The sequence below is a fragment of the Vigna radiata genome, chromosome 7 (assembly GCF_000741045.1).
Source record: "Vigna radiata var. radiata cultivar VC1973A chromosome 7, Vradiata_ver6, whole genome shotgun sequence".
NCBI lineage: Eukaryota > Viridiplantae > Streptophyta > Magnoliopsida > Fabales > Fabaceae > Vigna > Vigna radiata.
Window position 1 is genome coordinate 39,405,417 of NC_028357.1, and position 13,872 is coordinate 39,419,288.

General features: G+C 31.3%; 2 protein-coding genes across 10 annotated transcripts; both read right to left on the reverse strand.

Moving 5' to 3' along the window:
* Positions 1-2,491: 2,491 nt before the first annotated feature.
* Positions 2,492-10,005, reverse strand: LOC106767394. 9 transcript variants are annotated; one of them, XR_002668710.1, is made up of 9 exons: positions 9,729-10,005; positions 9,526-9,643; positions 7,416-7,467; positions 7,259-7,337; positions 7,043-7,124; positions 4,746-4,784; positions 3,778-3,857; positions 3,580-3,690; positions 2,492-2,828 (listed from the first exon to the last, which is right to left on the reverse strand). XR_002668710.1 is itself a non-coding variant. In XM_022783652.1 (6 exons), exons 2-6 carry the CDS (start codon positions 9,534-9,536, stop codon positions 2,665-2,667), a joined length of 405 nt encoding a protein of 134 aa, XP_022639373.1. In that variant the 5' UTR covers positions 9,537-9,643; positions 9,729-10,005; the 3' UTR covers positions 2,492-2,664. The 9 variants fall into 9 exon arrangements, 1 of the variants encoding a protein (XP_022639373.1); XR_002668712.1 differs by lacking the exon at positions 7,043-7,124; XR_002668714.1 differs by lacking the exon at positions 3,580-3,690.
* Positions 10,006-10,134: 129 nt separating this feature from the next.
* On the reverse strand, positions 10,135-13,544 carry LOC106769331 (probable serine/threonine-protein kinase PIX13). Its single transcript, XM_022783651.1, is given in 8 exon segments — positions 10,135-10,713; positions 10,715-10,785; positions 10,954-11,077; positions 11,480-11,619; positions 11,736-11,871; positions 11,956-12,643; positions 12,861-13,061; positions 13,196-13,544. Coding segments are annotated over 5 exon segments (711 nt in total). The 5' UTR covers positions 11,773-11,871; positions 11,956-12,643; positions 12,861-13,061; positions 13,196-13,544; the 3' UTR covers positions 10,135-10,374.
* Between the last annotated feature and the right edge of the window lie 328 nt (positions 13,545-13,872).

The window sequence follows — 13,872 nt, forward strand, 5'->3', positions numbered from 1 at the left end:
TATGAGCACAAGAGTAGACTGATGGAATGAAAAGATGAAAAATATTGAATTTTTTGTTGGTCATAAGTCATCTTATAATCTATTAAACTTATAAAATCATATAGAGATTTATAATTAAATACATACTACAACACTCTATATGATTTTATACTAAAAATACCCGAAAATACATGTAGTTTAGAAGAAAACTAAAAATACCCGAAAATAATAAAAATTTATTCCACTGAAAAAATTATATGTTTTCTTTTAAACGAGATGAGAGTAAACTTTTCTACAATTATGACATGACAAATCAATATATAAATTAGTTTAATAGATTTTGATAATAAGTTTTCTAATTAAATTAGTGAAAACATATGCCACACATGTGTTTATTTATTTTTAATAAAAAATAATAAAATTATAATTACAAAAATAAACATAAATAATTTTTATAATTTAATTATATATAAATTTTATTAATTTTGTAAATAATTTGTATTTATTTAGTAGATATTTTTTATTTATTTAATTTTAAAAGATAGATAAATTTTAAAAAGTATTTAAATTCAAAAAATTAGTTGAATTTAAATAAAAAGATAAAAGATAAAAGATAAAAGTGAGGGGATTTCATATATACAAATATAGATTATGTGGTCTTAAACTTTAAAAGTGTTGAACATATCAATTTAAAATTATAAAAATTAAAATAAAGTAGAATAGAAAATAAACAATTTTACCATATTATTTAAATCAGGATGGTTTTAAAGATGATTTATTTCATCATAGTATACAATTCATTATTTAGTAAAATTAAAACAGGTAACCACCCAATTCACCAAAAAGTAATTAGCATAATTTCTCACTTAACACCAAGCACTACCAATGTTAAATGTTTCAAAAGTGGTCAAGGCTGTCTTACATTATCATTATTTATGTTTCTATATGCGTTGTTGTTGTTGTGCTCGGGTAAGTCAATATATATTAATAACTTTATTATATATAACAATTTATAATTAAATAAAAAGATTTGTCTTAACATCATTTTCTACATTTAATAAAAAGTTTTAATTATATTTTTTATTTTATATAACTTAATATTAACATTATTAAGTTAAAATTCAATATATTTAAAATAAATTAGTTTCCATTGTTTTTGTTACATAATTATTTTTTGCAACTTACAGATATTTAAAGAATGAGATATCTCTCTTAAAACTTGGACTCCCCTACCACTCTTTAAAATTTATGTTGTTTAATTTTTTTTACAATTAATATTTAATAATAAAATCTCATAATGTCGAAGAAAGTGAGATATTAGAATAAAATATCATACACGTTACCAAAATAACAAAAAAGTTAAATAACAGAAATTTAATTAAAAAAATATAAAATTTTAAATATTCAATAATTAAAACAATGTAATGAGAAAATACTTAAATAATCCATGAAACTTAATCAAGTGAAAACTAAAATAAGATATATGATAATTTTATGGGTTAAATATGTTTTTAGTCCTTATACTTTGAGACGATTTTAGTTTTAGTCTCTTTTTCAAACTAAGGTACAATTTAGTCCTTTAATTTTAAAAAACTCTGATTTTAGTTCTTTTTATTAAATTTTTTTAACTTTATTTACTATTTCAATCTATCCTATTTCTAGAGAATAAGAAGCTAAAATGCAATAAAATAAACTTGTAAGACTGGAAAAAGAGATAAACTTAGAGAGTTAAAACGAAGATACATGCTTTATGTAAATTTTAAAATAAATAAATAAAACACAAACATGCCACTAATAGAATAACAATTGCTTTGCCTCAGATATTTATGTTCTTCAAATAAATAAATAAAACACAAACATGCCGCTAATTGAATAACAATTGTTTTGCCTCATATTTATATTCTTTTGCACATAGTTGAATTGTTTTGCCTCATATTTATATTCTTTTGCACATAGTTGATTTAGCATTTCTAAGTTATAAATAAAACCCATTGTGACCTATATTGTAAAAGAAACTTGTGTCTACTTCCAAAATTCAAAACCTTATTAGTTCCAACCTTTTTTCATTGCACTGTCGTCTATGGTCTTATATTCTATATTCTATGGTCTTATATTCTATATTCGTATAAACAAGCAGAAACGACTCAAATAATTCATTCACTCATAAAATCGATAATTGGAAACCACTTTTTCTCATAGTCTTTAATTCTATGCACTCAGTCACACAAACTCTCTTTCTCTCTTATGCCAAGGAAATTAGGCCAATTCAACCACAAAATCTCACAAACTGGTGTTCTCTCTGCTGTTTAATGCACTCAACTTAATGTTTTAAGGAAAATCCAGCCTTGATAGCTCACGGGTTAGAGAATACTTCAGATCACCACCATCTAAAATGCTACCATTCACACTAACTTCTTCCTTTCAAATTGTTCATAAACAGCACCACAATCGAAGGTAAAAACCAGCCACAAATATCCAGTGAAGGCCTCTAATACAATGCACCAAGAACAAGGACACAGCAGGAACAATTTTTTTTTTTTACATTTTAAGGAAAAAACCAAAATTCCAAGAAATACAATCAAACAATTAAAGGTCCATAGAGTAAAAAGAACCTAGCACAGCTCTAGAACAGATAAAGAAAACAAAAATAACCAGTCAATTGAATCAGATTGACAGATTTCAAGGTCACTGTTTATACCAAAATGTTTTATAAAAACTCCCCAATGAAATACAGTGAACTGACCATAATTTGGGCAATCCTTTTCTTTTAGTGCTTGGACTCCTTCCGGGTGTCGTCTTCTCATGTGAAAAAGGGGATGCACACGCTGTAATGTTCTTAGGTGTCAAACCTATAGAAATCAATGAGAAATAAATCTTTCATTTTCTGAAGCAAAGAAGAAAACAAACTCAAATTTGCCAATTCTAATTGAAAACCACAAAAAAAATATATTTCAAATACTTTATTTGTCTGTCTTTTCTTGATTTTTCCTATTTTGCTTTTACCTTTTTTAGGCTTACAATAAATGTCCAACAAAATCTACATAATAATTTGAATCTTAACACGAATAAAAAAGTCCAACATAAACCTTTAACCAATTGCAAGGCCTAAACACATTTACATATCACATAAAAGCACTAAATGGACAGAGGGCATTGCAACAGCAAAAGTCAACGGAACTCTACTAGTATGGCAGAGGCACAAAAGCTGCAGGAAATAAAAGTCTACACTAGTTTTCAACTGAACTAAATATTGCATATAAGGCCAGAAAAACAATTGATTTAAAATCTAACTATTGTCTATGATTTTGCAGAATTAAAATATCAAGCTAAGCTAGAAATAGAAAATGGAAAAACACTAAGAAAGTGGAAGTGAAACTACATATACTAGTTATAAATGACATAAGAAAATGCAGAAAAATTGAATGCAAGTCAAAACCAAAACTAATCTAAAATTCAACTATGCAAAAAAAGAAATATAACACTAATTAGTATCTAAAAATTAAAACTATAAAGAATAAAACAGCCAAAACTCATTGTCACCTATATTATAAAAGAAACTTGCGTCTACTTTCAAAATTCAAAACCTTATGTAATTCCAACCTTTTTTAATTGTACCGTCGTCCATGGTCTTATATTTCATATTCTTTAAAACAAGTTTCCCTCCATAACCACCCAAGTTTACTGACTCGCTTGCACCAACAGATCCATCGACTAAAGATTGGTATGGTCAGATTGAAGAAAAAGAAAAGGTTGAATCGACATGGAATTGGAATCGAGATAGAAAGAACAAGAAGATACCTAGCTTCGAGAAGAATGAAAGAACCAAACCACTTAGCGTAAAGAGCAGCTTGAATATTTTTTGGGGTTTGAACATCAAACTCCAAAGAATTAGGAATGCAATGCAAAAAGAATCAACTCAATTAGATAATTATAGAGAAAGGTATAGACTAACCAAGCAACAAAGGTCAAATCTGTCCACATTTAAAATCTAACTATTCTTTATGACTATGCAGAATACAATAATAAACTAGGCTAGAAATAACACCACTACAACACTAAAATAAAAGTGAAATGAAACTTCTTATACAAGGTCTAAAAGGTAAAAGAAAATGCAGGAAAATTGAATGCAATACAAAACATCAACTAATCTAAAATGTAACTATGCAAATTAAGAATTATCCTACTAACTAGTGGCTAAAAACTAAAATTGTTCTAAACCAAAAAAGTAAAATGCAATGCAAACACTTAAACAACTTTTCTATGGTAAAAGAGAGCTAAAAATAAAACCAAAAGCTACAAATCTGCAAAAGCTAATAAACTAACTAGTGAAAACATAAAAATGTGCTAAAACTAAAAAGAATGAATTAGAAACATGCAACAAATCTAACCCACAGTTATGAAATACTCATTAAAATCAAATCAAAAAACCACTCTTAAAACAACAACTAACCCACCTCTCAAAACAACAAATAACTAAGAATCACACTATTAAATTTGAAATAGAATATTAAAATAGGACAAACACTCAAAACTACGCTTAAAACAACAACAAAATCCTAATTAACATCCCTATAACTTTAGAACACAAAAATAAAACTGAAATCTACTTAAAACAATAAAAGAAACTTGCAAGAAAAGTTTAAAACTACAAATGAAAGTTCAAATGTAAACTATACAAACAACAAAGAAGGGAATATGACATCCTCATGTTATGATTAACATATTTGAAGGGGGTGGGAAGTAAAAATCATTGACAATGTACTTACAGCAAACACGGGATCTCTTCTAGAAAAGCACGTGCATCACTATAGAAATGGAGAATTGAGAAAAAAAAAAACTAATTGTGAAGAAGTTCCTTGGTAAGAGTCAAACAACATAACAAAAGCATAATGAATTATGTAAATAACCTGATCCACATTTTCATCTGAAGGTAATACAATAATTACACATGCCTTAGAAACTAAAACTTGTGGATAATTAATAATTACATTTGAGATCATAAAATTTTTTAGGAAGAATGAAGTAGGTAAACAGCTCAAAACTCATTTCCCATTTTATGTGATTTAAATAGATTATATAAGAAGTATCCTTTCCCCAAAAGCAGAACAAAAAGTCGAAGATACTCCATCAAACCTTCTTTAGGTCAACCAGTATAATAGGGCTGCCACTTTTACAAATCACGCACTTCCCCATAAAATAAAATTCAAGCTTAGCTATATCCATTTCCATTTCCTCCTTTTCTTTTTCTACAAGCACTACTATAACACCACCACCAACACTCTTATTTGGTATTGTTAGCTACTTCAAAAGTGAACCTTGCAATCAAGCATCAATCATCAACATTTATATCCTTCTTATGAATAAGATAAATTATGCAATCAGATGCACAGAACTAATACAGGAGAAGTACCAGATAAAATAAATTCTGTCAATAATTTTTGTAAACAAAGGAAAGAAAAGTTGAATCAAACCAAAGTAGCTCTAATATTATAAAGTAACTACAACAACACCTGCAAACAACACCAATGTTAGAAACTAAACCAGAATCAAAAACTTGTTAGCAAATTAGCAAAAGAATTAATGAAGGAAGTTATAGACTTAAAAAAAAAAAGGAGAACATGGAATCCAAAACCCACCAAAACACTGACAAAAATAAAAGGATAACCACCTCATGAACTCAATAAATAAAAGTAAACAAAGAAGAAATATAACGATTACCCGAGAAGAAGAAAAAAAAATATGTTACAATAAAGAATTTTTCAGATTTAGAATTACAAAGTACAAGACCGACATTGACTAAAGATTTAGAATTTTAAAATCTGGGTTTTTTAGAGGCACAAAATGTGTCATGGGTCATAAACTGCAGTTTTGTTTTAATAAAAATAATAACAAGAATAAGAATAATAAAAATAATAATAATAATAAGAATAATAATAATTGTAATAATAATAAAAATAATAATAATAATAATAATAACAATAGTAATATTAATAATAATAATTACAATAATAAAAATACTAATAATAATAATAATAATAATTTATTATCATTATTATTCTTATTATTATTTTTAATTCTCAAGTGTAATCAAGGTGGCTATTTGGTTAGTGGGCTTGGTGAACAAGGAATGCCTCTATCTTATCATAAGTGCATCACACTACTTAACAGTATCAAAGAGAATTAGTCCAAGTTCTGGGATGCTAATATCCTATGTGCAATCACACAAAAGAAATCATAGGCTCAAAACTCACTAGGTTCTATTAACATGTAAGAACTGATTTTAGAACTGGTCTCCCAATAATTTATTATGTGCAATCACAGTAAAGAAATCATAGGCTCAAAACTCACTAGGTTCTATTAACATGTAAGAACTGATTTTAGAGTTGGTCTCCCAATAATTTATGCATTTTCACCTCAATTAACTTATTCTAATAGGTTATACCGTCTAAATACGCATGCAGATCAAAGAAACTCACTAAAAATCAGTAAAACAGCAAAAGATCTAGTTCTATACAGCTGGTAAAGGGCTGAGTTTTCTCTCAAAGCATCTCCATGGTAAAATATTTTTTTCGATGCCTAATTATCTTGTTATTGTTACTTAGGATTTAGGAACATAATTTAGTTTTCACCCTTAAATTTTTTAACTTTAAAAACCACTGCAAAAGAAAACTTAAAAAACCAACACAACCATCTCATTAATGATGCATCATGAGCACAATGTACGGGTCTTATTACTTACTATAGAATCTGAAATGTGGGAGACCACATCTATCTCCAGAAAATTAAGAGACAATACAAGGAGGTACACATCCCATCAAGTAAAAATTAAAATTCTAACACCATAAGTAGCTAAACTATCCATAAACTTCAGAAACATTACCAAATACAGGTAACAGTTGAGCATAGTTGTTCCCTCAATTAAAATTTTAGAATGTCAAATAATCTTAGCACAAATGCACAGTAAAAGAAAAAAGGTGACATGCAACAGTAGCATTTTGATAAATAATAATATTAAAGAAAAAACAAAAAATACAGTGACCACAGCAATCACACCAATGCTTACTTTTAGATATAAAATCGTGCCAAGAATAAACTATATTACTCTCTTTTATAATATCCTTTATCAGGTCCACCAGTGGCCTTATCTACAAACCACAAAAATACGACAATCAAAACATACAGGCATATGAGCTCACCACCAGTATATGTGTCTTCATCATACACACACATGAACAAACAGAAAGGAGAAATATCTCTAACATTTGCATACAAAACAAACCTTTGATCTGGGATGAGGCTTTTGGAAAAAAGGAAAAGTTTTGTGCCAAGGCCAACTAAGCACAAAGCAATGGAGTGACCTTAAGAAAAGAGAGGAATAAGCAAACAGAATAAAATAAAAACGAAACAGCCAAAGATGGTTATCAAATAACTTATACCACAAATAACTTATGAATGTGGTGCTTTTCCATTATCATTGCTTGCAGCTTCCTGAAGTCCACAGGAGTAAATGACGAATTCATACTTTAATACCAAAAGGATACACACAAATTCTAACTTAATGAAAATTAGAGTAGAGAAATCTAAAAATCGAGAGTAAAAAATTTGAGCTAGTACTTGAAAGATACACAGTACATTAAACTTAATCCAGCATAGAATAAATTAAGGAGCAAATAAAGGGCATAATTCATGTTTTAATATACAATGCAACAAATTTGTCATTTGAATATCAAGAAAAATAAAAGACTCAATTTACAAAAGGGAAAGGCTAAACACAAAACAGGGAACTTCTAGACTTTATCACAGCTCATTCAAACCTGCCAAATCACATCAATCCTACCTATTTCTCTAATCAGAACTGCACAAAAGAATTTTCAACTTTAAACTCAAGCTTCAACAATTCTAGCAAATGAAAANNAGCTTAATTCAATNAAAAACAGCAAAGATAACATATGGAAGAGTAGCAGTCAGTCTCAACCTCACAGGATGCACAATATGCACTCAAATCACTCAACTGTTTAGGGCTGTCCTGTTTCACTCAATCATGACATGCTAACCTCAAATCTCAACTTTGTAAAGACTCTAAATGACAGTGCTTGACCCAAGGTTTTTTTAAATCACTGGGTCTTTATTTGGCTTGTAATGTACATGGAATGGAATGAAAACTAGAAAAAAAAAAAAAAAAACTGGAAACTGGAATGAAATGGAGAAGTGTGAAGAAAGAGGAAGAAATCTAGAACTCAGTACAAGGTCTAACTCTTAATCTTTGGNCAGCCAATTTTTCTTTCTTTTTNTCTGGTTTTCTTTATTTTTCACTCATTTCAGGTCTTTCTTTTATTTTCTTTTCTATTTTTCTCATTTTTTTGTTCTTTCCAGACCTGTTTCTTTCTTTTTCAACTAAACCAGATTTTTCAGATCATTTTTTCTTTTTCACCTCTGGCCTTNCTCTTTTTCATGCACTCACCAATTTCTAGACTTCTCCCTACATCTCACAAGTCTCTAAGAGTTTATTAGTGGGTGGGGGGAAAGGCTTGAAATGGATGGAAACAAGAAAATAGGCTAAAGCTCAAAAGAGGGTACAATGGAAAGAAACTGACATGGGTAAGCTAAATTGGCTATGACTGAAAATGAAGAATGCCTAGATCATATTTAAAATATACCAAGAGCAACCACATCAACAAAGAATCAATGCAAAATTAGAATGAGACCTAAATATGCATGTTATCACACAAGAAAGAATTGAAATGAACTAAAGCTGCAAAAATCAATCATTGCTAGAACTACCTCAACCTAAATCCAAAGCTAAATCTACTTTTGACAACTCTAATCTAAGGAAATGAAGCTAAAAACTGAGTGAAATCACCAAGGAATGAAAAAAAGCTTGAAAGACCTAAACATGATTACCTAAAGCTATTTACAATCTAAACAACTAATAAGACAAAACAATATGTAACCTAAGAAGAACCTAAACCAAACTAAAACAAAGAAGTACAACAGCCAAAAAGGAAAAAGGAATGAATCTAAACAAAGGAGCAATAACAGACCTAAAAATGGAATGATATTCAACTAAACAAATCCTAGTTAAGTCTAAAAAAGGAAACAACAGAAAAGAAAAGAACTAAATCAACTCCTAAACAAAGAATCTACACACTTCCTTATCTAGCTAAAGACTAAGAACAGAACCTAAGTAATGAAAAGACTCTTAAAACAAGCAAATCCTAAAGTAATTTTATTTACAAGCTATAACAGAACCTAAGAAACGAAAAACACCCAAGAGAACTACTAATTAAAGACTAAAACAAAATCTAATATGAAAAGAACCTAAAACAAGACAATAAAAGTCAAAGAGATCTAAGGAACCTAGAATGAGTCATATTTACAGAAACAATGGAAAGAATTTACTCTAAACAATCCTATAATCCTCCTAAAACATATCTAAAACCATCACAGAAATTAGAAAGTAAAGAACCTACAAAATTAAGAATCCTAAAACTAATTCTGTTTAAAAAGATGGTATAAGTTTGATTTTCATATTTAAAAAGAACATACCATATCCTCATAGGACATGACAGCAAGTCGCCACCCGTAAGTAACCTTCCAGATGTGCAGATAAAGGTGCTGCTCCAGACAAAATCAGACGAACTCTACCTCCTAAACCCTGCTTTACCTGATCATGTTGCAAAGCCATGATTAGGAATAAAGATCCAGTGATACTGAGTGGCCGAGGAGTTTAGATTTATAAATTTCTCTACCTTATCAAATACAATTTTATCAGAAATTGGGGATGCTTCTTCATGTGTAAACCCATTCTTCCCGTTATTCAGCTTACTGAAATCAAATTTCGGAATTTGCATTGTCAGAATACTACAGAACTAATTTATTGTGTTTCCTCTTTGTCTCCTCTGGATCCACCTTGCCTCAGGGCATCTCCGCTGTCTTTGCAAGACTCATATACCTATAATACAATTACCACCGATGGCCCATCAAGAATTACTTGTGCATACCCGACGCTGCTGAAGTCACTAATCACTGTTTCCCCCAGCTCATATATATATATATATATATATATATATATATATATATATATATATATATATATATATAGATAGATAGATAGATATTGATATATAGATATATATGTGTAAACAATGATAGACATTGGAATCAAGAAAGACTCGCCAATTTTAATGCAGCCACTTTTCTGATACTGTTGTCATGGACCTTGCCATTTGTTTAAACAGAACACAAACGATGATTTACACTTTACAATACTAATATATGTTTAGTTTATCCGTACAAATCTCTGAGTCCAAGAAATACATTACAAATGAACAAGTGGCAAACTCTTGAATGGAGACAAAACAACACAACCAAAGGGATTAGTTTTCTCAGGAGAAACTAATAACTACCGTCTTTAAGGGGAGAACGATGGTGCACAGCCTGGTGGGCTTGACGAGNATGATTAGATNGTAATTTAGGCTCCACAGGCTTTTCATTGGCTGCTTGAATTCGCTCCAAACTCTCCAAAACCTCCTTCATTGATGGCCGCTGTTTGGGTTCAGATGCAAGACATTTTAAAGCAAGCTGAGCTATACGGAATGCAGCTTTCGATGGAAACTTTCCTTCCAATCGAGAATCCATAATGCCCTTCAACTTTCTTCGGTCATGAAGGTATGGTTTCACCCACTCTGTTAGATTATGTTGCCCGCTTGGCCGGTTCGAATCAAGTGCTCGTAGCTCGTAGCCCTGTTAGTATTTCCACCAAAACAACTCCAAACCCGTATACATCACTCTTGACATATAGTTGCCCTGTATAATAAACAAAGACCATCTCAAGGTGCAGTACTTTAACAATCAATTTAAATGTTTTGCTCAATACAGTTGCATCAAATAACATCGGACTACACAAGAGTTTTGAAAAGAGAAAAAGTTAAGCTTTACTTAATATGCACTGATATTAGAACAGAGTTACATTACCTGTGGCCACATATTCAGGAGCTGCATAACCGTATGTGCCCATCACCCTTGTTGTCACGTGAGATTGACTAGCTGAAGGACCCAACTTTGCCAAGCCAAAATCTGATATCTTGGCGTTATAGGACTGTAGCATGACAGAAACTAATTAAGTTGAGCACCAAATGGTACATACCAAACTAACACGATTTCCAAAGAAAATAGGTGAAAAACATTCATGTATCAATATGTCATAACATGGCAGCATTGAATATATGCGTGTATTTAGACAAACATCTCAGTAAATACTTTCCTAAATACACTTCTTTGATAAATACTTGTAAGGAAGAAAAACAAGAAAAAATAAATAAATAAACTTCTACAAAAGCTAAAATCAGTTGATGTACAAGTTAAAAATTTCAAATTTAAAGCTAGAAGAGAGCTTCTACGAGTTGATTTATGCATATGGTAACTTTAACTTGCGAAATAATTAATTTTCAACTATATAAGCTTATTTTGCTAAGATTTGTCAGGGTATTGCGAAGCTCACCCCATCAAGCAGAATGTTTGAGGCTTTAAAATCTCTGTAAATTACTTTCTCGGATGTATGCAAGAATGCAAGACCACGAGCTACTCCAATTGCTATCTTAAGCCTGATGTCCCAAGGAAGTGGTTGAACGGCAGAACCCCCTACAATTAAAACAATGTAGCTTTTAGCTGTAAATATACATTTAATTTGGCAATTTATTTCATGCTTGAACTGATAATATACTCGCCAAGACAGTCGTATCTAATAAAGCACTCACTTCCAAATAGATGGTTTTCTATGCTCCCTTTTTGCATGAATTCATAGACGAGAAGAAGCTCTGTTTCCTCCAAACAGTATCCCAACAGCTTAACAAGATTAAGATGGGAAAGGCGACCTAGAAAGTTTACTTCGGACTGTACCAAATAAATGAACCATTAGTTTAGTGGAAATTTATAAGTCAATGATTAAACAGTTTGATGAAACAAGAATTAATGCACCTATACGAAATTGAGATCTCAGACTTTTGTTTCGCAAAGCAGTTAATCATCAAATTAGTAAAAAGCAGTGTGCTGATTCTGCTACACTTTGCCTTTATCATAAAAGGGAAGGGAAATTGCATAGAATGATTCAACAGTGGTTCCACACTAGATTCGAGTCCCCTCCTTCCTCTTCTCTGCAACAATGCCCACCCAAACAACACGAAAACCAATACAATGTACAAGATGGCTAATGAAAAATCCACACACCTGACCGGTAGGTATCATCACACAGAAACCAATTTCATGACATGCATCAAAGTTGAACGAAAGCTTTTCGGTAGACAACCAAATTTTGCACTAGATCAGTGAGGCAATAATTTTGAGAGAAAACAAATGCAGAATTTATTCAGTCATAAGGCAAGTGAAAATTAATCATAAAAAAATATGCATATGCTGTTTCAACCTTTAAAGACCCAATTCTAATGGCACATGGATCTTTGCTGGGTGGAGAAGGTTCAGGAGCCGCGCAAACAGATGAAGAAGGACAATCACCACAAGAGCAACCCAGTGAAGTGTCATTACATGAATATACAGATGCATTCATAAGTTTCATTGGAGATGGATCAAAAGTGACTGTCTTAAAAAGTATGGAATAAGGAGAACCAGGAAATCCAGGAGGAACTTTCTGACCAAGAAATTCAAACCACTATGGCAATGATAATCAAACACAACACACATTAGCAGAAGACCAAGTATAATACATTACAAAATTGAGATAAGGGAAAAGAACAGCAAAGAACGGCAAAGAACGGCAAAGAACGGCAAAGAACGGCAAAGAAAACAAAGTCAACCAAACAGACATCTGAAATTAAAACAAGAACGGTAAAGAAAAGAGAAAAGATAAGAGATAAGCGAGAGAAAACCTGAGAGAAAACCTGCAAGGCGTTGACGAAACCATGGAGGCCTTGATTCCGAAAGCTTGGAGCAGCGAAGCTGAGCAAGAGTCTCCGGCCTCAGGTACTTTTTCCCGGAGCTCCGTGACTGCCTCCTTGCCTTAACCCTTCGAGTCTTCTCCTTCGACGACACCTTACCCATTCTCTCATTCCCCACACTCAACCCAGCCTCTGAAAAAAAAAAGAAAATAAAATTGAAAAACAAAAATCAAGAAGAAGAAGAGAGAAAGAGAAAGATTAGTACATGGTGGTGAGGTGGAAGGTGAAAATAGAAGGCGGAAGAGAGGGATTATATTTTTGAGTACCTCCAAAAATATTCTTTGGAATATTATTGAGTACCTCCAACTCCAACTAACTCTGACCTTGCTCTTCAACCCGTTCAACAGCTTCCGATCATCATCTTTCTGGTCTAATTAACTTCTTGGGCTGGCTTCATTTGGGCTTTGGAGCTACCGATTTCATCCATGGAACGCGTCTCACTTTTTCTCCTCTTCAGCGCTGACGAACCCTAGCTCGAGTGAGAGAGTTGGGAGAAAGCCCCAAATGATTTAAGCCTCTCTGTGCAAAATGAACGTAAGAAAGAAAACCCTATCAGCTTTGCCTCTTTGCAGCAGCATGAAACGCTGCGTTTCATTTTCCCAGCATAAAGGCTTCAGCTTTTTAATTGCAGCTCTTAATACTCATCCCAATGCTTTATTTCAGCCCAAACAGCCAATTTCGTTTCCTTTTAGCACCAGCCCATTAATTCCTACAAACATTCAACAATAAAAAAAAATAAACAGGTAAAAGAAAATGAAAAAACAAATAAAACATAAAAGAAAAGAAATTATATTTTAAATTTTCTGAATATTTTTCTAAAAGATAAAATTTCTAATTATTAAAAAAAATTATTGTATTTGACTAAAAAAAGAAAATTAGCACTATTTTTCTTTACATGAACAAAAATGAACAAAAAATCTCGTTGGCGTGCCTCATCAAAACA